General features: G+C 33.2%; 2 protein-coding genes across 4 annotated transcripts in view; one reads left to right on the top strand and one right to left on the bottom strand.

Annotated features, from left to right (window-relative positions):
- Window positions 1–6,902: 6,902 nt before the first annotated feature.
- LOC106665349 (serine palmitoyltransferase 1) overlaps window positions 6,903–24,490 on the bottom strand; it is a 19,354-nt gene continuing 1,766 nt past the window's right edge. Inside the window, exons 1-10 of one of the 2 annotated variants that reach the window (XM_014391703.2) lie at window positions 17,166–17,257; window positions 16,844–17,100; window positions 12,467–12,568; window positions 12,048–12,309; window positions 11,848–11,980; window positions 11,422–11,551; window positions 11,168–11,362; window positions 7,760–7,871; window positions 7,264–7,514; window positions 6,903–7,197 (exon numbers count right to left, since the gene is read on the bottom strand). In XM_014391703.2, coding sequence (XP_014247189.1) covers window positions 7,015–7,197; window positions 7,264–7,514; window positions 7,760–7,871; window positions 11,168–11,362; window positions 11,422–11,551; window positions 11,848–11,980; window positions 12,048–12,309; window positions 12,467–12,568; window positions 16,844–16,909 — 1,434 coding nt within the window. In that variant the 5' untranslated portion in view covers window positions 16,910–17,100; window positions 17,166–17,257 and the 3' untranslated portion in view covers window positions 6,903–7,014. Of the gene's footprint in view, window positions 7,198–7,263; window positions 7,515–7,759; window positions 7,872–11,167; window positions 11,363–11,421; window positions 11,552–11,847; window positions 11,981–12,047; window positions 12,310–12,466; window positions 12,569–16,843; window positions 17,101–17,165; window positions 17,258–24,490 lie in introns of those variants that run through there. The other variant, XM_014391704.2, reaches the window with a different exon arrangement.
- LOC106665348 (glucose-6-phosphate 1-dehydrogenase) overlaps window positions 22,665–24,490 on the top strand; it is a 25,967-nt gene continuing 24,141 nt past the window's right edge. The window contains exon 1 of one of the 2 annotated variants that reach the window (XM_014391702.2): window positions 22,665–22,908. The gene's annotated coding sequence lies outside the window, so the exon portion shown is untranslated. The remainder of the gene's footprint in view (window positions 22,909–24,490) is intronic. The other variant, XM_014391699.2, reaches the window with a different exon arrangement.

The raw sequence follows: 24,490 nt of genomic DNA, 5'->3' as shown, positions 1-24,490 counted from the left end.
TTACTCGACTTAGAAAAATAAAAAGGACAATGGCTTTCCATTTTAAAGCAGGTTCGGAATTAGATTAGAAATGGCTGTTACACAGAACAACTACAACTCAACACTAACACCATCCACTATTACTAATAATACTACATCAAATCTATCAAATACAAACAAACCAACATACATTCTCATGCCATTCATTCACGGCCTATCACATAAATTAAATAAATTTCTCTCGTCCGATAACTTTAAAATAGCTTTCAAAAATTATAAAACAATTCAAACACTTTTTTCTAAAATTAAAGATCCCACACCAATAACAAATAAATCTGATGTAATCTACACAATCAATTGTTTAAACTGTCCGGCAACTTACATCGGTCTTACATCCCAATATCTGGACAAGAGAGTTAAGCAACGTATCTATGATTGCAAAAAACCCAAGCAAAATCCTACAGCACTCACTACCCACCATTTTGAACACAAACACAATTTCGACTTCAACAATCCAAAAATATTACACATAAAACAAAGCAAACATAAACGTAACTTTTTAGAAATGGTTTACATCAACAGAGATAAACACAGCATCAATTACTGAACAGACACATGTAAACTCAGTCGCAGCTACGCCAATATCATTAATCAAATTCAATATCGATAACATACATATATCATCACATCACACAAACCATATAATATAACATATAAAACATACATCACATTCCACACATCAAACATTTTTACATAGTCTAATTTTTCAACAATTTAACTTTCCTTTTCGTGTTTATCCCCGTCTATATAATCCTGAAAGGATAATCTGGCTGAACCATTACCAACGTTTTTTCCCATCGTCGACTCTTTTCTCCTCAAAGAAGCTGACTCCTTATACAAAAATGTCTTTCTACACCGACTTCCTTCCCCACCCCTTCAAAATCCAACGTGTATAAACATAAAACAGCAATATCTCACTGGCACTCTCAACACGACACACAAGAATGACATCTACACAGAAAACAAACACTTTGAGCGAGTAGAAATATTTTGATTGAATAAAAAAAATATTTTTTGAATTATAAGCATTGTATAAATTTATTTTTTTATCTAAAATTTTCTAGCATTATATAAATTCATTTTATTTAATTATTTATTTTTTCTCTAAAATTTCTAGCATTGTATAAATTCATTTTTTCACATCCTACATGTATTTGTTAAATTTAAACAATGTTTGTAAATCCCAGTCCCTGAAGATGATCTCAATAAAAGATCGAAACGTTGCCACGATAAAGAAAATGTTTTTCTGAAACCTACGTCACACCAGACCGCATCTCACGATTTCTGAATAATCAACGACTAACGGTCACTAATCACCACACACAACGACAAAATTATATTGAACATAGTTTTTTTTTTAATGGTTTGAGATTTATTATTAAGGATATCATCTATTTATTATCAATGCTATCCAGGGGTCGTAGGTATTTTATTTAAAATACATCACTTCCGACAGGTGATGCAACTGGCGGGAATGTATTTGGTATATATACACCTAAAACAAAATAGATATTTTTTATTTGTGTTGAACAATTTATGTAATGGAAAGGTCAGATTCAGTAAATAATAAATAAATAAGATACTTTTTTTAAGAAGTGCTTTGAATTTTTTGCATTAGTTTTCATGAACGTCCTTAGAACTTTTGAAATTAAATTATAAAACTTAGTATCAGGTACATCACTGTTTTTTCAAGCCTGTCAAATTTGTGACATCGTCTCTTAGACAGTAATTATCTTTTCCTCACTAGTTTTAAGGCCCGATAATTTCACATGTACTCACAAACTTTAACAAAAATGTAGTGAATAAATGAATAACATTTTATATTTACAGAATAATGGTTAACGTTATTTTGTTCACTAGTAACCCTGCAGTGGAGAACTTTATTGTTTTTCTTTTACCCTATTCCCATTTTCCCATTATGATTTCAGGTTTTCTCTCACTTTGTAATCTGTTTGATCAATATCTTCTTTGTTCTTTACATTTAACTATTGTGTCCAAGATTGTAATTTTATTTACATTAGATTCAATAAATTAATTTGTTATGATACAATTGACGATAAGTGTAAATCCATTATATTTAGTGGCCTATTGACCAAATTACTTCTTTCAATTAATTAATCTTTTCATGTAAGGAGCAATAGCTTCTATAGTCACGATAGCTCAAGTGGTAGAGCAGCGGCGTATTTAGCCGAAGATCGTGGGTTCGAATCCCGCTCGTGGCACTGACTTTTTCATTTCAACCAAAACCTTACATAAAAAGATTAATTAATTGAGATAAGTATAAATTTTTAGAATGTTCAATGAATTATCGAAACTCAGAAAGTCTTCTTTGTATTGGCAGATTAACAATCATCTGACCCTGTTCCTCCACTAGTCAGAATGTGTGGTGTTTAGTGACCGTTAGTTAATGAGTTTTTGGAGATCGTGAGGTGTGGTCTGGTGTGATGTAGATTTCAGAAAAGCATTTTCTTTATCATGCCAACTTTTCGATCTTTATTGAGATCATCTTCAGGGCTCAAAGTGTTTGTTTTCTGTGTAGATGTGACATTCTTGTGTGTCGTGTCGACAGTGCGGCACACCCAACACGACACATTCCTGAAGGATGTGCGTCCATGACAGTTCCCCACCTCCACAAGGACAGTCTGCATTTTCGCTGATGTGCATGGGTTTCAAATTTGCCCTGTTTTTTCCGTGTCCCGAGGGTGCCATAGTTGTCTTGTACGTGTGGTCAAAGATGGTGACACCAGTTCAAAAGGTAGTTGAGGTGGGAAGTTGGTGTCCTGAAGTCATGATAGCTCAAGTGGTAGAGCAGCGGTGTGTTTAGCCGAAGGTCGTGGGTTCGAATCCCGCTCGTGACGCTAACTTTTTCAATTCAACCAATACCTTACATAAAGATTAATTAATTGAAAGAAGTTATTTTGTCAATCGGACCACGAAATACATTGGATTTAAAAATAATGTCTATATCTAGAAAAAATAAAAGTTGTGAGATTTTTTCGTGTGATCTACGGGTTTTAAGTTACCAAAAACTTGTAATTTTGGTCGTTATCATTTCGATCTGCCTATCCTCGCAGGACCTTTCGTCATATTCAGTGGTGAATCTACAAAAACACTGAAGATGACGAAACGCGTCTGAATAACGACCCAGGGAAAATAGGCAGGCCAAAATGATCGGCAACAGCCAAATTCAAAAAGTTTACTCGATACGACAGATAAAAGGCAAAATAATTTGAATAAAACTTAAAAAGATCTCGGAATGGATCATTTTTCAATCAGTTGAACTGGTCAATCATGGGCTATTTTTGAAATACCTCTTTGTATGTTGCTAAACGCTTTCATTTATGAGCGCATTATTGCTCACTTTACACCGTTCGACTTCCTTCATCCCACGAAGAAAAGGGAAAAGTTGTTGATAGAGGGGGGAGGGCGAAAAATTCAAAAGCGAGACACTAGGTTTGATTCAGACTGGGAGAAACAAAAGAATAGGGCCTTGGACATTGTGCTCTGTTTGGTGGTAATTTATATTACGAGGCCGGAACATGCCATTGTCGTCGACCCAAAGTGATAATTACAACCCCCTTCTTTTTCAAAATCCTACAATACCCTCCGACCACAACTTTATCGCCCCATTTAATTCCATTTTAAGTTATCCTTCTTAAACAGTGTCCCTTTTGTAAGTTATCAGCCTCTGGGTAATCTCCACTTTGAATTTAATGTCAGGAAGATGGTCTAATTTATTATACTTTTATTCTTCTTTCTTATTACACCTTTTTTACTTTCAGGCTTCCCCCATGTGTTTTTTTAAATAATAATAAAATAATTATTTTTAGCTTGATTTATATAACAAAACAAGCCAAGTCCGTTTATATTCGCTGTACGTCTTTGAAACCAGACACAATAAATAATTAAAACTTAAAGAAAAGGACAAACATCAGTGCAAGATCAAGTTGATGGAGAAATCAAAATCGTCTGAGCCCGTTATGGTTTCGTTTGGCTCTACCTTCTTTTAAGCCATTTAATTTATTTCAAATCAGTAGGATATCAGCTAAAAAAATTAATAAAACATAACATGAGATCTCAAGCTATATGCGAAAAACAAGGAAAGCTACATTTTGGTTATAAGAAATTAGCTATTTTACACGTTTTGAAAAGGATCAGTAGAATCCCAAAAGCAATACAATCACATTCCGAACAAGTGGTAAAAGCTAGGAAAGTTCACGAACTATACAGATGCTTAGGAATGCGCAGTATATAAAAAATGCCAGAAGGGAAATGCAAGAAGGGGTGCCAGCCTATCTATCTGGAAGCTAAAAATTAAAGCTATAAACCTGTAGATTATACCAGACTGTTGTATAGCTCCAGGATTCTAAAATGGTCATATTACTCACAAGATATGGGTTAGAACCAATTGACGAGGGCTCGGTTGCGATATCCTGTAACAGAGCCGAGCAATTGTGCTAAGAGGAGAATGAATTACGACGCAGTTTTCGTGCGAGTCGTTCTTTGCACTTTGACTGAATTGGATATGGGATTAACTGCATATCTCATCAATCCCAATGATCCACTGGATGCCAGGAGAGCATCAATGACTGGAAAACAAAAATCTATCGGTTCTACCTCTTCAATGATCCACATGTTGACAAACCACATTTGGTACAGATGCCCCTAGGGGACCTAGAAAGAAAGGATAGCAGGAGATTTTACTTGTCTCATCCCCTGACCCAGTGAGGCGGTGCAATGAGGGGTTCAGAGGTGCTCCACGGAACACATCCCATACATGTGCCAGAAAGGCAATTTTATGGCTTCCAGCTATAAAGCAATAAGAAGGCATCTCCGGTTCCGGTTGACCTGGCTGGAGCTAAGATACAAGTCGTTCACAAATCACAACTACTACTATTCTAATCCAGCTAAGAGCCGCTTGGAATTTCTATTCCCATTCTACCCCTGACTGTTTGTTTCTGTTGCCTGAAGGGCGTAGGTTCAGCCAGCACCAAGGAAACGTTGTTACGTTCGTAACATAGTATGCGTGTATTGTTATTGTTTGGCTAGGGATGCCTCCTGAATTGTAATGCCACCTAAACTGGCAGTGGGTTAAGACGGCCTAGGATAGGCTTATGAGAGAATAGAGGAGGGAATAAAACGGAGGACAGTGTGCGTCGAGACGGATATCCCTACGGCCTGGCCGGATCATAGAAAATCATCAATTCATTGATCAACGAAGGCGATCGCGGACCCACTCAACTTCAGAGAAGGTGCTCCACATTCCCAGAAGCGGGGATTTTCAATCGCCTGGAAAAGAAGCATATCTTGACACTGGTTCCCAGGAAAGTTTAGTTTTTAAAGAATGTTTATTTAGATTTTAAGATAATTTAGGTTCATTTAGTGTGTAAGTTTGTTAAAATATTACCCGTAGGGAATTAAGATTGATCTATGTTTAATATTTTAGGTTTCTTTGTAATAAATGTGTTTATTTTTGTTTCCTTATGTAAATATTATGGTTTTTTTTTTAATTTTAGTGTTATTGAATTTTCTTGGATTTATTTCCTTTTCTTTAGGGTTCGCTGTTTCCTTATATATAAACAGCGTGGCACCAATTTTTTTTTTTTTTTTTTTTTTTTTTTTTTTTTTTTTGTTTCCTTATGTAAATATTATTTTTTTTTTGTTAATTTTACTGTTATTGAATTTTCTTGGATTTATTTCCTTTATTTCTTTTTCTCTACGGTTCGCTGTTTCCTTATATATAAACAGCATGGCGCCCATTTTTTTTTTTTTTTTGTTAATTTAATATTAAGTTCATTATTCTTAATTCATTAAGTAAACCCGCGAAGCCGGCGAATTCTCGGCGTAAGATTTTGGAAATGAAAATTATTGAACCTATATGGTGCAATGAAAATTAAACTCTCTCAAACTTTTGTTCAATCATTGTGCAAACTTCATACTAAACTAAAAGCTACTAAAGCGCCTCATAGACGATCAATATTATTGCACAATATTTCGGGTTGTGCAATTTAATTGAACGTGTGTAGACGATATTGAAAGCTTATGCAATACATTGCATGATTGACGAAAAGTTGAAAATATATTGTACAACCTGGAAATATTGCACCATCTGTTGGCATTATTGCGCAATATCAGTCAGTTTGTGAAGTATCAACAGTGCACAAAATATTGCACAAACTTCAATATCGCCTTCATACTATTCAAGTTCATTGCACAAACAAAATTTTGTACAATACAATATTATTGAACGTTAAGGGGCAACCGTCAAATTATTGTGCAATCTATATTGTACAATAATATTGACCGTCTATGGGCCGCTTAAAACTGTGCAATTCATAATATTGTGCAATATAATTGATTGTTCAGAGCCTGCCTAAAGGAAATCATTTCTTTTTGTTTATTTGTAATTTTTTTTGTCAATAAACATCTTTATTATTATTACTTCCTCACCAACTTGAATTTTATATTTTAAAATTTTCTCTCTGTCCATGTCCTACACAAGGTTTTTCTTTTTTTAACATTAATGTTAAATATGTTATTTGTCTTGTCTTGTTATTAATGTCAATATGTTTGGACTTGCTTTCATTGTGAAATGTCTGAGATCTTTAAAGACTAGAACATAGAACCATTGAAACATCAAATTGAAAGTCTGACGTGAAGTTTCATTATCACATTTTCCATGGTTCCCAAAATGTATGAACACCCAGTTTTATTTACTATTTTAAAGTCTAGTAATAAACAAATATGTGTCACATAACATATTTATTTGCGTTCATTGGTGACAATTAATCTTTAAGGAAAATTTTCAACATTTTATAATGTCCAGCAAAACTAGCTAAAAATTTAATAAATAATAAAGGAAATTAAATCATATATACAATTTTATTTGCTTAAATTATTAAAATGATTTTTTTAAAAATACTGCAGAAGTCAGCAATAGAAGTGCAGTATAACACATGTAAAAAAACTATCCAATTATTCTGCAGTGAGCATATCTGGACTGAGCATCAAGCGTACAGAAGAATCCAATGTGCTGATCCCAGCCTTTAAGTCCGCTTCTGTATGAAGTCTATTTACGACTACTTTAATCGCTGGTGGTTGATATGTATCATTTGGAAGGTAAGACGGTATTGCAAACGCTACTCCAAGTGTAAGGCACTGCAATAAAAATTACAAATATAAATCTTAAATTTTCATAATACGAGTCATATTTTTAGAACTTACATTCTGGACAATTTCATCTAACTTTTCTTTGTTTTTTTTGTCTTTCAGCTCCAATATTTTAACGGGGCTCAAACTGGAGCCATTAATTTTAAAATGTTTCTTTATGTTTTCACAATCGTGCAAAAGTTCATTGCACAGTTTACATTTTTCTTGAAGGCTGGTCACTAAGTGTGGTTTTTCTTTTAGGATTTGTAGTGCTTCAATAGCAGCGGTAGTCAATAATGGTGGTAGGGATGCAGAAAAACAATAGCCTAAAAGTATATGTTAATAATTACCATTGTCATTATCGCAAAATCATTCAATAAGAGGATATTTTAAAATAAATTTATTGACTGAATAGCCCAAGATAAAATAACATTCTTTCCCTTACTTATTATACACTTGATGATAAAATGTATTACGAGATATTCTTGTTCTTTCATATATTTTACTGTATTTAAGTTATTTTTCTAAAGAAAATGTAATTTAATAGTGTTATTTTTGTCATATATATTACCTAAGCCTGAAAGACGCTGGTGTTCCACAATAAATGAAGTACCAACACAGAATCCACCAACAGACCCCAATGAATTTTCTAGGCTGCCAATAATCAAATCTATTTCTGAAGCCTGTAAAAGAAAAAATGAGAAATAATATAATTTTTACCAAAAAGGAATGTTTAATAAGAATTCAGTATAATAGTAGTAAAATACAAGTACTTAAAGAACTATGAAAATTAATACCGCCTTGCAATTGATTTAAAAAAATGTTTTATTATAAAATCTGACAAATAATATAAAATTGTTGGAATGTTTTCCAAAATTGTTTTTCAAGAAATAATCTATGACACAAAAGAAACTGAAATATCACAAAAAAATGTAATAGAAGGTAAGAAGGAAAATTTTAAAAAAGAAAATCATGAGCGTAACTTAAGACTTCAGTTAAATTTAATTTCATTTCAACCAAGACCTTACATAAAGAGAATAATTAATTAAAATTAGTGATTTGGTCAATCAGACCACTAGACATAATGGAGTTAAATTTAATGTGACAGATCTTGAAATCTTGGGTTTTAATAAATTTCATCTACTGTTTTATTTATTTATTTATTTTTTTTTTTTGAATACCAGGAATTAGAGGAGTTCCCACTGAGCATTCTAACTTTACAGCTTATTGTACTCCTTCCTGGGAGACCATAACAACATGTGTAAAGTGAGTCCCCAGTGTACTGGTGTTTCTACCATTTTCCATTTTTAAAGGGTGTTGGGATCAAATTCAGGGTCTCTGAGACCTGATTTTGCTGGACCTTCCATTGATGAGTACCATGTTAACTTTCATTGGAGTCACCACTCTCCTTATGCATTAGAAAAATTCTGAGGCAAAGGTGGGCATCAAACCCATGACTGGAGCATCTACTAGCCGAGAGTCTGAAGCCTTAATCACTTGGCTACAGCGGACTGGCCACGAGTATTGCTTATAATTTAATTTAATTACAATTTAGCCCTCGAGCTGATGTACTTCAATGTAGTTTGAGCTTCTTCTCGCATCTAGCTTGTTCGCAGTCCTAGTTTGAAGTGCTGGAAGTCTCTTTGGTGCCTAAAATACGCCAGTGCACTTGGTCATTTGAGTGCAATTTACTATTTTATTATATGACTAATTCTTTATAGATAACCATGTAACAAACATATACTTCTATTTTCATTACAATTATTACACTATTGTGCCCTATTTATTATTTATTTATTGTTTGCAGTTTGCTTACGTACATATATAATATATATATATTTTTTTTGGTACAAGAACAAATTCGTTCAAGAGCAAGATTATGAAAAATACTTCGTGAACTTTCTGATTAAAGGGAAAGTTACAAAAAGTTGTTACACCAAAAAAATACATAAAGCTGTTTTAGTACTTTCATCAACAAACAACGCAGGATTGGTAAACAATGCATGATTCTTGACTACAATATCACCAAACAAGGAGTCGATATCACAGATCAAATGGAATCAAGATATTCCGGACCAAGAGTCTCACAAAGATGGCTGTTTTTTTTAACTTTTTTTTTAATATGAATGTCCAAAAATAGCATCCTTACTAAAGGCATTAAAATATTCTTGTCTAAATCAAAAAGCCGATAAACAATATAGAGAAACAAAATGCTGCATTAATCAAAGGAGATGAGGAAATATAACATGCTTTCTTCCGATCTGCCATAATTACTGCTTAACTTATAGTTCATGAAGTTTTTCTGTCTCTGACTCATGAATTGGGTCAAATGTCCTGAATATGTGTACTATCCAGTTGATTAATTTTGAGATGTTTACTGGCATTAAATTTCTTTATTTTCTAGTATCTGTATTTTGTAGTATGTATTTAGTTCTAGTTCTATTATTCTAACATTAATAGTAAAATTATTAGTGTAAAATTTCTACTATTCCCTACTGGAAAATGGCAGGATTGTAATCTGGGTCATAATATATATCCCAGTTGAAGGAATAGAGACTGGGAGTTTACGGTTAACTGGCGTTCCTAAGAAATGTCCCTTGAATGATCTCTTTCCGGTATCGTGTCTAATGGCCACTGGATCCTCTCATAAAGGGAGTATCGCTTCCCTGTCTCAACTCCTAAGTTCAGTGTGCTGTGGGGTCCCTCATTCTTCAAATAAAATAAAATAATAAGGAGTCAAGAAAGATCTAAGTTTTCCATAGTTTATTCGGAGATCGTGAGATACAGTCTAGTGAGACGTAGGTTTTAGAAAAACATCTTTATCGTGCCAACGTTTCGATCTTTATTGAGATCATCTTCAGGGCCAGGGATTTATAAACATTGTTTAAATTTTACAAATACATGTAGGATGTGAAAAAATGAATTTATACAATGCTAGAAATTTTAGATTAAAAAAAATGAATTTATACAATGCTAGTAAATTTTAGATTAAAAAAAATGAATTTATGCAATGCTAGAAAATTTTAGATAAAAAAATAATAATTTATACAAGGCTAGNTTTTTTGAATCTAAAATTTTCTAGCATTATATAAATTCTTTTTTTTTAATCTCAAATTTTCTAGCATTATATAAATTCTTTTTTTTATCTAAAATTTTCTAGCATTATATAAATTCTTTTTTTTAATCTAAAATTTTCTAGCATTGTATAAATTCTTTTTATTATCTAAAATTTTCTAACATTGTATAAATTCATTTTTTTTAATCTAACATTTCTAGCATTGTATAAATTCATTTTTTCACATCCTACATGTATTTGTAAAATTTAAACAATGTTTATAAAACCCAGGCCCTGAAGATGATCTCAATACAGATCAAAATGTTGGCATAAAAAGAAAATGTTTTTCTAAAACCTACATCACACCAGACCGCTTCTCACGATCTCCGAATAATCACTGACTAATAGTCACTAAACACCACACACTTTTTCATAGTGTGGCTTTTCTTCTAGACAACAGTACCTGGTGGCCCGGCCTGGTAGTTGGTAGTCCTAGACATTAAAGTTTTAACATTTTAAAGTTTAGACCTTTCGTGCAAGTTCAATTTTTGTTCCTAAGATTTCCTTCTCGAATTTGTCCATAAAACACAGTCTGTCAGGCCTAAAGATTCTGGAATAAGAACTCTCATTGTGGCAAAATTTGACTTATCCAGTTTTCCCATTGGGTGAAGAATTGATAATAAAATGAAGAATGTATTGTTTGAAGAATTGATAATAAAATGAAGAATGTATTGTTAAGTGGTCTGACACCTCATCCAGGAATAAATCTTACTTTTACCTTTATTATTTATTTATTATCATGGATATGTTTTTGGGCTGCTACACAACGTTTTGCTTGATGGTTAGGATGTTTTAGGTTATGGTTGTGACATGTTATGTCAGGGAGTGTAGAAAATATGTTATTGCAAACAAAACTAATAATACCTTAATTCCAAAATGTTCCCGTAATCCTCTTCCTGTGCTACCAATTGTACCAATTGAAATACTTTCATCAAGAAATAATCTTAATTTATATTTCTTCCGTAATTCCACCAACTTGTCTAATGGGCACATAAATCCAGTTTTCTGGTAGATACCTTCAACGACTAAGAACTTCCTTGCCCGTGACGGTTTCTTCTTCTAAAAAGAAAAAAAGCAGGTTAAAAATAAAAAAAAATATAAAAAAATTATTTGCTTACCTTCTGCGTTTTTTCCTCTTCTTGTTTAAGAAGCCTTTCTAAATCCTCCATATCATTATGTTTAAAGTAGTGGATTGTACTTCGGGATGCATCAAGCCCTTTTTGAATAGGGTAGTTGGCACATTCATCCCTTCAAAGAAAAAATGAATATATGAATATATTAACAAAATGCAATTACTAATTGAGAATATGGTCCCATTAACCCTAATAACTGCCATTAAAATATTTTAAGTGTTAAAAAGTTGTAAAACCATTTTATGACATGCAATAAATAATGCTTCATTTAAAAGTGTTCTTTTTTTTATATAACTAGTATTATTTTCTTAAACAATACAAATATGTCAAATTTGAATTTTAAATTTTCGATAAAGTCAGATTTAAAAGTTTTGAAAGCTGATCCTATGTAAATAAAATTAGTACACATACACAAAGATTATATCGTTCTTTTTTGAGTAGGCAGGAATGGCACTAGCGATGGTAGAAAACCCATATGAATATACAACTACCTCTTCTGAATCTAAAAACTTGGCTAACTTTTCTTCTAATTCAAGATGAACATCTAAAATACCACATAATAACATTAATGAAAAATACAATATACAAAAATTGGGTATTTGTCAATGTACCAACTGTTCCATAAAAGCCTCTTGGACCACAAGAGCCTACACCGTACTTTTCTATCGATTGAATTGTTTCCTTTTCGATATGTTTATCTTTAGCGAATCCGAGAAAATTTTGAGTAGCCATATTTAAACAAATCTGGTTATCTATTGTGATATATTTTCCTTCCTGCAATGTTAGAACTGGACGATTAAGTAGTCTGTGTTTTGTATCAATGTCTTCGACTAGTAGCCTCGGAGTGTATTTTTCAATTATTTCTTCTTCCTCCTAAAAATAAATTTTTATAAAAATGCCACTGACTTCCTTCTATATAGTGTCACTACACATGTAAATATTAATAATAATGAAAAATGATCTGTGAAAAGTGTTGCCATGTATTATAAGCATTAAAATAAATTAAATGACAATTTTGTAAAGTAAGTACCTTAGACGGCCATGATTCATCAATAGGTGTCGATTTTTTGAACATAATCCATAATACCATCACAAGCAAAATTAATTCAAAATATATAGAAAGGTGGGGAACCTAGAAAAAACAATATATTGCTATTTGATATTACACATTATGTGTGGTGATTAGTGACCGTTAATCGATAATTATTCAGAAATCGTGAGATTCACATCACACCAGACTGCATCTCACAATTTCTGAATAATTACACATTACCTCAATTCATTGAAAAAAAATGAATGTAGATTAAGAAAAACTAAAAGAAATTTTTAGTTTCATCTATCTAGAGATATGCTTTAACAGGTAGTAGTAGTGTTTTATTTGTCTTCGAGGAGATCCCCATACAAAAGAAATACAAATGTTACATAAACAATAATATACCATAATACAATAAAATGTTCCCATAAAAAAAGAAATATAAAAATAATAAATAAAATAGTGTTAATAGAATATTTAGATTCAGTCATGGAGGTGTGAAGGGAAACAAAATCAGACGAGGCAACTAAAGCCGGGGAAGTCCCAACCTCCAGAATTAACCATTGTGATCTTGTGCCCTGACACTAAAAATGCAATAAAAACATGATTAAAACAAAGTGGCAGTGTCGGAGGACCGGCATTGTAGAGAAGCTCTCATGTATCAAGGACACTGTTAATACGTAGCCCTCGGAGGACCACCCATAGAAGAAGGATCATTCACATTAAGAAAAAGACACTTACTTTTGGGCCAAAGTCAATGTATGTGTCCGGCCTGCAGAAAAAGGTTGCTCGACATATCCCACCTAATTGAGGGATGCATTTCCTTGCTCCATAAAGAGAGTGTAGGAATGCCACCTGATATGAGCATAATAGTGAGTATCTGAGTCCACTGTTCCAATGTTTGGAAGAAACAGGGTTGCTTTATTGTATACATTAATGATAGTTTTGTGTCCCTAGTGTGTGCTGAGAGTGAATTTATAATTGTGAATTGAATTTTTGAATTTAATTTGAATTTATGATTATGTGTATTATGAATTTATTAGTGTGGATGTATAGAGCGAGAAGGCTGATTGCAGAATATTGAATACCCCATCTACCCTCAGCTTAGGTCAGTTATATAATAGGTGTAAAGGGTGATGGAGTAATATCAATTACTGAGTGAATGGTATGTAAATAAAAATAATTTATTTAAGAGTGAGTTCTGTGTGCATGAGTTTGGATTTCGAGATTGATTGCGTTGGGAGTTGAAAAGACCTAACTGTTGACAGCTCCCAGCCCTCACCCCCGTGGCTGGACAGACAAGACTGACCTCAGACTGCCAACACCAAGGGTTGGTGATTGTAGAAGCCCCTGCTGGTTATGGATTGTAAATTACAAAACCTAGAATTTCTGGTGGACTAGATATAGGCTCAACTCTGTCATGTGTGTGCAGATGCAGAATTGAGCTTATCAAAATCAGTAATCAGAATATTTAGACATGGTAAAGGCAAATGGGAATAAAACGACAATGAGAAATAAATAAGTGAACGAGAAGTAAAATATTCAATGAGCATAATTATTCATAAGTTTAGGTTTAGTCAATGTTATACTTAATGTACATTATCAAAATACAGCAAATCAAACAAAGCATTTTGGATATTATTTTATTGTTTATAAAAAGACTTTTTAACGAGGGTAAACCGATGCGGCCACTGACGCACAATACTTTTAGGCAGTTAATAATAAAATAAAAGACGAAGTTTTTTAATATTTTGTGTATCGTCTGTAGAAAAAACATGCAAGAACTCATCAAGGGTAGTATTGTTCATCAAAGGTACCTACGTTTTTTTGTAGAACTACATAAACAGAACTATTGCACAATAATCTAATAATCTAAGAGCATAGACAGTGCATATTTTGTTGGGCTTCATTATGTATATTAAGTTTTTATAGCAAATTTTAATTTGATATTTACTGGATAATCTTAATAAAAAAAATTAAGTATAGCAAAAAGTAAATTATTATTGTAGCAGTATTTGGAGGTCAGAATTAATACGTGGAAAGTGACTATATTTGTTTATTTGTTTTAACTTGCAGTCTTCTGCCCTTATATATTTTCATTAAAAAAATATTATTGGGATTTTACTAATTACTGATTACTATTTTATATAAGCTCAAATCAAATAATATCCAAAATGCTTCATTTGATTTGCTGTAATTTGATAATGTACATTAAGTATAACAATTAATTAAGGTTTTTAGTTGAGATGAAAAAAGTTAATGGCACGAGAGGGATTCGAACCCACGACCTTCGGCTAGATACGCCGCTGTTCTACCACTTGAACTATCGTGACCTTGATCCACTCGGACATCAACTCCCCATCTCAACCCCACCTTATGAGTTTTCCCTCCTTTTGACAATTGAAATGGCGACGGAGAGCTTTAGTGAAGTGTACTTCATTTTTAAATCATTAATTCACTAATTTCGTGGTCCGCTTGACCAATTAATACATGACAATTAATTAAGGTGAGTTCTTGAAAAATGGCAAAAGGAGGGTAAACTCATAAGGTGGGGTTGAGATGGGGAGTTGATGTCCGAGTGGATGGAGGTCGCGATAGCTCAGGTGGTAGAGCAGTGGCGTATCTAGCCGAAGGTCGTGGGTTCGAATCCCTCTCGTGCCATTAACTTTTTTTCATGTCAACTAAAAAACCTTAATTAATTGTCATGTATTAATTGGTCAAGCGGACCACGAAAGTAGTGAATTAAGTATAACATTGACTAAACCTAAATTTATGAATAATTATGCTCATTGAATATTATTTTACTTCTCTTTTACTTATTTCTTTCTCATTGTCATTTTATTCCCATCTTGCCTTTATCATCTCTAAATATTCTGATTACTGATTTTTATAAGCTCAAATCAGCACACACATGACAGAGTTGAGCTTATCACTTCTCACAGTCCATCGGCAATTCCAGTTTTTGTAATTTACAATAATTTGCTGTCAGGCCTCAAGAATCACCCACCCTGGGGGTGTTGGCAATCGGGGATCTGTCCTTGATCTTATCCATTTAGTCAGCAAGCAACAGCTAGATCATTTCAGCCCCCAATGCAATCAGTTCGCAAATCCATTCATACTCTCACTCACTCTTAAATCCATTCTTACTTATTTACATACAATTAACACAATTAGAGGGGGTGGAATACTCGATATTACTCCACACCCTTCACACATGCTATTATTACTAACCTAATTGAGGTTCAATGGGGTACTCAACATTCTGCCATCAGCATTCTCACACTACAAATTCACACTCAACACAAAGCTCCATATATGGAGCCAAGAAATAGCACCCTTCGACTAGGTGGGGCACATCAAGCAACCTTCCTCTGCATGCTGGACAGATACGTGGGCTTAAGCCAAAATTCCTAGTGGTGCAGTAAGGAAAATCTTACACCTCATAACTAAAGAACCATTTAAACTGGGCCTAACAATCAAGTTCAATGATGAATGACTCACCAGTCACTGGAGTGCTATAGGAGGAGAATGAGGGATACAATGGCCCTCAAAGGCTGCAGTAAGGCAAATCTTACATCATGCCTTTGACAAACCACTAAAACCGGGCCTAATAATCAAATTCATTGATGAATGGCTCACCAGTCACTAGTGAGCTATAGGTGCAGAACAGAGGATCCAATAGCTATCTAAGTGCCCGTATAGCAAATCTTACATCGGAAGAACACCTAAAACCGGGTCTAACAATTAAATCCCTTAATGCATGACTCACCAGTCACTACTGAGCTATAGGTGCAGAACAGAGGATTGAATAGCTCTCAAAGGATGCAGAACGGCAATTCTTACATCCGAAAGACCAGTACAACCGGGGATAATAGTCAATTTCCTTGTTGAATTACTCACCAGTCACTGGAGTGCTATAGGTAGAGAATGGGGGATACAATGGCCCTCAAAGGCTGCAGTAAGGCAAATCTTAAATCATGCCTCTGACAAACCACTAAAACCGGGCCTAATAATCAAATTCATTGATGAATGGCTCACCAGTCACTAGTGAGTTATAGGTGCAGAACAGAGGATCGAATAGCTCTCAAAGGATGCAGAACGGCAATTCTTACATCCAAAAGACCAGTAAAGCTGGGCATAATACTTAATTTCCTTGATGAATGACTCATCAGTGACCTGAGTGCTATAGGTACAGAATGATTAATAGCTCTCAAAGGGCGCAAATTTACATCTGAAGAACCTAGACTTCTAGGTTGATGAGGAAAATGGCAAGGTAAAGGGCTTCAAAGTGAAAGTGCAATGATGGATTTTGTTTATACTTGTATTTTTTGTTTTCTCAAGGTCGGAAAATAATATGAAATGAACTTTACTTACATAGTAGAAGATGGTTTCGTACAGGTAAGAGTTTTCACGGGTTCTTTCCTGAAATTCGAAGTCCATTTTGACAGTGCTAGATGTAACAATGTGCTGTAGATAGTTCGACCAGAAAAGGCCACAGGAAAAATGTAAAAAGCGGACGCTTTATTCACTGTAGATCCACGAAGGACATCGCAAATCAAAATCTCTTCGAAGTTATAAGTTGATCTGATTTCCTTTCAGAACAGTCGCCACATCGCGAAACAGACCGCTATCTATAAACAACACAAAACAGTCTATTGTCAATAAAAAGCCGGAATTTTCGTAATAAAAGGCTTACAGGATGATTCAGATAATAGATAAAAAACCGCTTTTCCGGCAGATAACATTAATATAAACTTATAATCAATCAAAAGGTACTCGATTGTTACCTTCCATGGAAACATGTGCCCGTTGTGCATGTGCAAAACTATTTCCACGCGCCCCCGCTTCTTCTTTCTTATTAAAGGGAAAATCAATTTTTTTTCACGTGAGTATCTTTCGTTTTAACAACAAATTTAAATATGTAAAACGTGCGCATGCAAAACTCTTTGCCTCTGAGGCGGGAAATTCGAAAAATACGATTGCACTTACAGTCAGTGAAACAAGTCTGGGTTATGCTTATATTCAAAAATGACTTTGCATGTTTTGCATGTTTCTTTGCCTCAAAGTCTACATTTACAGCTGAAGCAAGTCTTGGCCTAATTTTGGCTCTACAGTAAATAATCAATAAGGGCAAAAAAAGTGTGTACTCTACTTTCAATCAGAAACAACATTCATAAGAGCAATTATAATCTTCTAAGCTGTTTTTAGTATTAAATAAATTTAAAAAAAAAGTACTTTGGAAAAAGAAATTAATTTTCATAAGGTAGTATAACACACACCTAACAGTTCTTATAAGGATTGATTACAGAACCTTCTGTTGGAGGTAATAGCCGACTGGAATATATGTACATAATAAAATTTAAGTAAAGAAAATTAAAAACTATTCAAATTCCCCAATAGTACCTAGTTCAACTTGAACAAAGGGTACAAAAACCAGAATATAACTGCCATGACAGATAGCAAAGCAGCCATCAAATCACTATGTGCAAACATCATTAGCTCAAAGATGGTGCTGAATTACAAATCTAAACTAAATAGATTATATATGCAAAACAAAGTCACCCTTTGGGGATCTCAAGACATGTGGGAGTAAAGGGCAACGAGGGAACAGAAGCCCTTGCAAGGAAAGGGGCTGCTATGCTGATTGGTCTTCAGCCTGTTGCATAGGGATTCACACTATCAATGAGTATCTTAGGCAAAAAGCCAAATTTGTAAATGAGTAAACTGTGGAATTCACTCATTGGACACAACAATCCAAGTACATTCTAAAAATTTTTGTAATAATAGAAATAACAGAACGCATCAAAGGAAGCATGAAAACTTCAAATCCTGACAGAATTTTTGACAAGGCACTGCAGACTGAATGGGCATCTGAAGAAGATTGGTGTAATACAACAAGGTGCTGATTCTGCAAAGAAGCAGACACTCCCACTAACAGACTGAGACATCACATTTGCGGAGGATGTGTTTTGGGATGTACAATATAACAGTAGAAGAAATTCAACTACAGAAACTGGGCCTACAATTATATTTCTTTATATGTGTCCTGTAAGTACAGAATGGGGATGCAATTGCTCTCTCAAAGAGTGCAGTATATTGCACACCCCAAACATTACATTTACATCTACACCTTCCCAGTAGTTTAAAAATTAAACTGCTCCATGAGCTCTCTGCAGTACTCCAATGATGTCTTTGTCAAACCGACCGGGTCTGAACAATCAGGGGAATTAAGTTACACGATCAAAACTTTAGCAAAGTCCCAAAAAGAGAACGTAAAACTCTGAAATAATGGAACCCTCAGTCAAAAAATCAAATAGGCCCTCTCTCTTACAAGTGAGTTACACAATAATACAACAGAATCATCTCTCAGAGGAGAATAATCACACAATTTTGAAGAACTGGCATAAATTATTTGGGAACAACTTTAGATTGTAATTGATTAATTACATATAAAAAAGGTAGTGGATTTTCTCCTGAATCTGCACGGTGATCAACCTATAGTTTGATAGTTACCTTTAGTTAAACTATAGGTTCACCACCCTGCATACCACAGGAAAATCTCACAATTTAGCCTAGTTAGCAAAGCTAAGTTTTTGTAATAAAACATGGGGTATAAATCTAAAAATAACCTACTGGCTGTGTAGAACAATAATTAGACCTCTGGATGGCCAAAAACTTTGGAAAAAAGGCACAAAATTAATTAACAAATTATAAGGACTGTTACTGTGTATTTGCCTAATTTCAGCAATGTAAGTGATACTGGGATTGCCACTGTTGCACACATATGTCCAGAGGATAGAATCCAAAATTGCAAACAGTCTCTTAATACAAAATAAAATAAATCCTAAGAGAAAACCAACATAAAATTCTAAAAAGGAAACAAATAAATGAGATAAAAATAGTTGCAGCATTGACCCAAAAAACTAAACTCTTATATTGAATGCTAATGGGGTACAGCCAGATATTTGTTAATAGTTGTAAGAGGATGACACTTTGGACTGTCTTATTATGTTCACATAACTTTTATAATTAAGGTGACCCTAACGTAGCAGGACATCATGGGACAATTCAGACCAAAACCAATTATGACATTATTTTAATTTAATTTAATTAATTAATTAATTTTTTAAACTTTTCTATTAGTTTTAATTTTGTTTGAATAACTTTCGGGCCAAATTAATGAGTAATGATTCATATATGTATTTAGTAGTCATAATTGACCGTTTTAATTATTTTAATTAATCATACTTTTAATCTAAGGTCTTGGTTGAGATGAAAAGTATAATTATCAAAATTAAAGAGTAATGATTATTTGGAGATTGTGAGATACGGTCTGGTGTGACGTAGGTTTTAGAAAAACATTTTCTTTATCGTGCCAACATTTTGATCTTTATTGAGATCATCTTCAGAGCTCAAAGTGTTTGTTTTCCGTGTAGATTCGTGTGTCGTGTTGAGAGTGCCTGGCACTGCACTGTTCTCGGTGGACTCTTTGGTGCCTGCTATCACTATACAGATAGAAATGCGACTCAGTAAACATAACAGCATTCCAACTGGAGTACTCTTCTATGCATTCGCTGCACCACACTATATATCATGAGTTGCTGGTGGCAGCTGTTGCTGCAGGTCGTCTCAAAGGGACATACAATGTGAAGCCAACTTCCCACAAATGATTATGAACCATTTGTGATGATAAAAGCCTTGCCAAAACATCTTGTACTTCATTTAGGATCTGGCGGGCACTATGGAAAAGTTCCGTCTTGCAGCAGTGACAATATTTCTGTCCTCCCTCAGCATCATAATGCACTGATATCCACTATCATGCCTCCTATTGGCACTTTCAGTCTCGTGGAATCAGGCTAAAGCCCAGGAGACCACGCTCTGAGAAACACCAACTGCCTCTGCGATATCCACTTGCCGGTGACCTCGATGACTCATTCTCACAAAATATTGTGAACCTTTGGTTTTTCCATAGTTAAAGAGAATACAACTGGTTTAGAATGGAGAAAATATGAAAAAAGGCTTTTGTTTAGAAAATGAGTAATTTTCATGTTTACTATTTTTAAATAAATCCATTATTAAAAATGAGAATTAACTTCTTTTTTTAAAATCCAATTAGCAAGAATATATCAGTTAATTTAAATAAAATAAATATGATAAGAATAAATTACAAATATTCCTATTCATTTTTAAGTGGTTTAGTTCTGCTTTAGATGGATCACAGAACTCTTGAATGATAATGCATATATTACATTGTAGTGGAGAGTGAAACATTACAATGACCAATGAATATTATATCAAATGATTAATGCAACTTTTTAATGGTATTATTTAAATTAATAGACATTTTGGTATATATTGTTTTCTAATCTTGAAATTTATGCAACATTTGTTAGCTCGATAGATTTTTAAAGTGTCTACTTAAAAGCAGGGAGAACAATGCAATTCCATCAGCTAAAAATTAGTGTTAATATTGTTAGAGGTAACTGTCCTCAAGAAAACTAGAAACTTTGTTTTTTATTGTAAAATTGAAACTCTTGAACCCTCGTCGTTTCCCCCCCCAGTCCGTTCAATTTTCTGACTTTTCCATCCTGTGAAAAATTATTTAGACAATTGAAAGGTGCTTATGATTCGGGAAAAAAATTACTTTGAAAGGATTTTCTACTAAAAGTAGAAAAAAAAATTTATGCCATTCCCATCAATTGATTATATCAGAAAAAACATGTATTCCCAAGAGATAAATAATGAGTTTTCTTTACTATCAAGTAATTTGGTGGAAATAAATAGGTTTTAATAAAATAAAACTAATGCACTATCTTAGGCTCAAAATCAAGGCCAATGAGGTAATTTCTTGGGAGGCCTACAAATGGGCGGTACATTCCTTCAAGAAATACAAGGCAGCCGGGGTGGATGGAATATTCCCTGCCCTCCTTCAACAGGATACACCTAGTCTATCTAGTACAGTGTGGGATCTCCTAAGGAGTAGTCTGGCATTGGGACATATACCAAAATGTTGGAAGGAAATAAGGGTAATTTTCTTACCCAAACCAGGTAAGGCCTCATATCAATTTCCTAAACCTTATAGACCTATAAGTATATCTTCTATTTTCATAAAAATAATAGAGAAAATTTTAGATAGATATATTAGACATGATTGTGGAATTAATACAATGATACATCCCAATCAGTAGTCCTATTTACCAGGAAAACCAGTGAAAACTGCTTTCTGCACTGATAGGCAGGATTGAGAAATCATTATTTAATAATGAATATACACTAGGCTGCTTCTTCGATATCCAAGGGGCGTTTGATAATGCTGATACTTCTTGCATTATATCAGCACTAGATAATTACAATGCCGACCATCACCTTACTAGATGGGTGAAGACCTACTTGGAGGAAAGGATGGTCAATATGTGCTTAGGTATTAGTACTCTTAGAATTAATGTCAAAGGCGGCTGTACATAGGGAGGCTGCTTGTCACCTCTTTGATGGTTAATTACACTAAACAGTTTAATAGAAGTTCTGAATAATTCAGGTTTCATTTTCACTTTCCATTGAAACTGTCTTCTTGGCAGAGTGCTCATCCCTAGGTGAGATTCGGTTATTACATCTCTGCATCTCGGATGTTTCACACTCCCCAGAGTTGGCCCGTTACGGTTTGGCTCATATTCGTTGGCCTTAATGCTAGGCATTCATGAAATTACAGGTATGAGTTAATTAAGGAGTTTAATTTTTGATTTGTATCATATAACTTGTTTTTATTTTTCTTTCTCATTTGTTATTTCTCTTTTGTTACCATTTATTTCCTCGCCTATTATTACTATCTTATATTATATGTTTTTTTTACTTCCTGATTGTTTAACTAAAGACCTCTGGCAGATAGATTCAAGATCCATGTCCATAAATGCTTTGAAAGGACATTTGTCATTTTTCTTAAGTTCAATAAAGCATTATTATTATTATTATTATTATCTCACGCTCAACGAACAATGTTTATCTTTGGCTGAAGGCTTGTAGGAAAATCAGTTGTAAAAAAAAATAATAGACATGTAAAAATACAAAGTTATAAAATTATTTGTTCAAAATGTTTAGAGGGGTGTGTTTATATACATATATATATTATTATTATTTTGGGCGGGGGTGTTTCTTTTTCTATAAATTCAATTGTTTCTCATAACACAAATGTCGGAACTTCTAATTTGTAATTAGTGAGGGATAAATTTGCTTTCCTCGTTGGTATTTGTTTTAAGGATTGTTATTTATTTCTGTATAGTTTCTTCTTTACAGATTTCTTCCGCCGTCTTCAGAGATACCTGAGCGAACACCTAGGGGGGCTAGTTCTCCTTTCGCGCTCCCCCACCACGGTACGGACTTTCGTGAATAAGAACGGGCGCCTACCTAATTTGATAGTGTCTCAGTGAAAGAACCCAAGGTGTACGGTGAGTAGCTCTCCTATTCAATCAAGTTTCGACCGTCCTGAACAAGACGTTCTCCTCACGTTGTTTCTGGGATTCTTACAATTCTAAGGCTCGAATCCATATCTCAAAAAAAAATTCATCTTCTTTACAAATACAAATACAAAAAAAATCATGACATTCTTTTCCAAAAAGTATACCGGTATGCAACAGATAAGCATGGGTAACAATCAAAAAACGAACCAAAAAGAAGTTTAATTAGAACGAAAATTTTTTGACAGGCAAAAGAGTGTTTCTTGAGCCAAATATTTACTAACAGGATAAGGATTATTAACGTTAAAATATCTAAACAAAAAGCCCTCGTTTCCAAACATAAACTACCTAAAATTAAGATATAATCGAAAATTTTTTCAAAAATCCTCCATCCTTGAAAAAATAAAATAATTAAAACGATTCTATCTTTGATAAATGAAGTCGTAGTAGACCCATACAATTGGGGTTGGTTGCAATCTGAAAATTGATCCAACTTGCCAAAAAAAATTCTCACTTATATTATTTTATTATTATTAATATATTATTTTTAATGGTCTGATTGACTAAATTACTTCTTTCAATTAATTATTCTTTTTATGTAAGGTCTTAGTTGAAATGAAAAAGTTAGCGTCACGAGCGGGATTCGAACCCACGACCTTCGGCTTTTATATATAGCTTTTTAACTTCAAATAACCCTTTTTAACTTTCAAATACCCTTTTCTTTAATATTAAAAATTTTAGAAGATGGTTTGAAATAAACATGTAAAGCAAAATTTCTGTATATTTGAGAATCTTTTTTTTTAAATCTGAAATAATTGGGTATTAGAAGACCTCATGAAAATTAGCTACAATTATAAGTAAAAATCATGAAATGAAATATAAATATAAAGGATTATAATTTGAATTTGAGAAATGTGAGACATTGTGGTTTTTACTGCACGATTTATGCTATAATACATTAATTAATAGTAGAGTTAAAAGTAATATAAAATTAAATATAAAAACAAAAAATTATTCATCTATTAATTCGAAATTTTTTTAGCAAAAAATAGTTATTTATAGTCCAATTTTTTTACGTCATATTGACCCTTTTTAACTTCAAATTTGCCTCTTGTAATATCAAATTAACCTTTTTTTTTTTTTTTTACTTTTCAAGTATGTAACTCTTTCTTTAAAGCATGAAAAAACTTACACGGTATGAAATATAAGCATGTAAATTAAAATTCCTGTATTTTTGAGATTTTTTTAAAATATAAAATAATTGGGCGTGTACAAAACTATATGATAATTAATTTCAATTTCAATTAAAAATTATATAAAACAAAATATAAAAATAAATTATTTGTCTTTTAATTTGAAAAATACGAGAAATTGCAGTTTTTAAGAGTCCAATTCATTGATATTAAAAAGATCAAGTTAAAAAAAATTATATATAATATTATATATTTTATGTAAAATTTTACTTAATTTTCATTTGGCCTTGTAAGAGCTTAATTATTAATTTTTTTTAAACTTTTCTAGCATTTTACTTTACATGTTTAAGGGTTAATTTAAAAGTAAAAAAGGTTAATTG

Source organism: Cimex lectularius, unplaced genomic scaffold (genome assembly GCF_000648675.2).
Source record: "Cimex lectularius strain Harlan isolate CLEC.00 unplaced genomic scaffold, Clec_2.1 scaffold9, whole genome shotgun sequence".
NCBI lineage: Eukaryota > Metazoa > Arthropoda > Insecta > Hemiptera > Cimicidae > Cimex > Cimex lectularius.
This window is presented reverse-complemented; position numbering and strand designations above follow the sequence as displayed.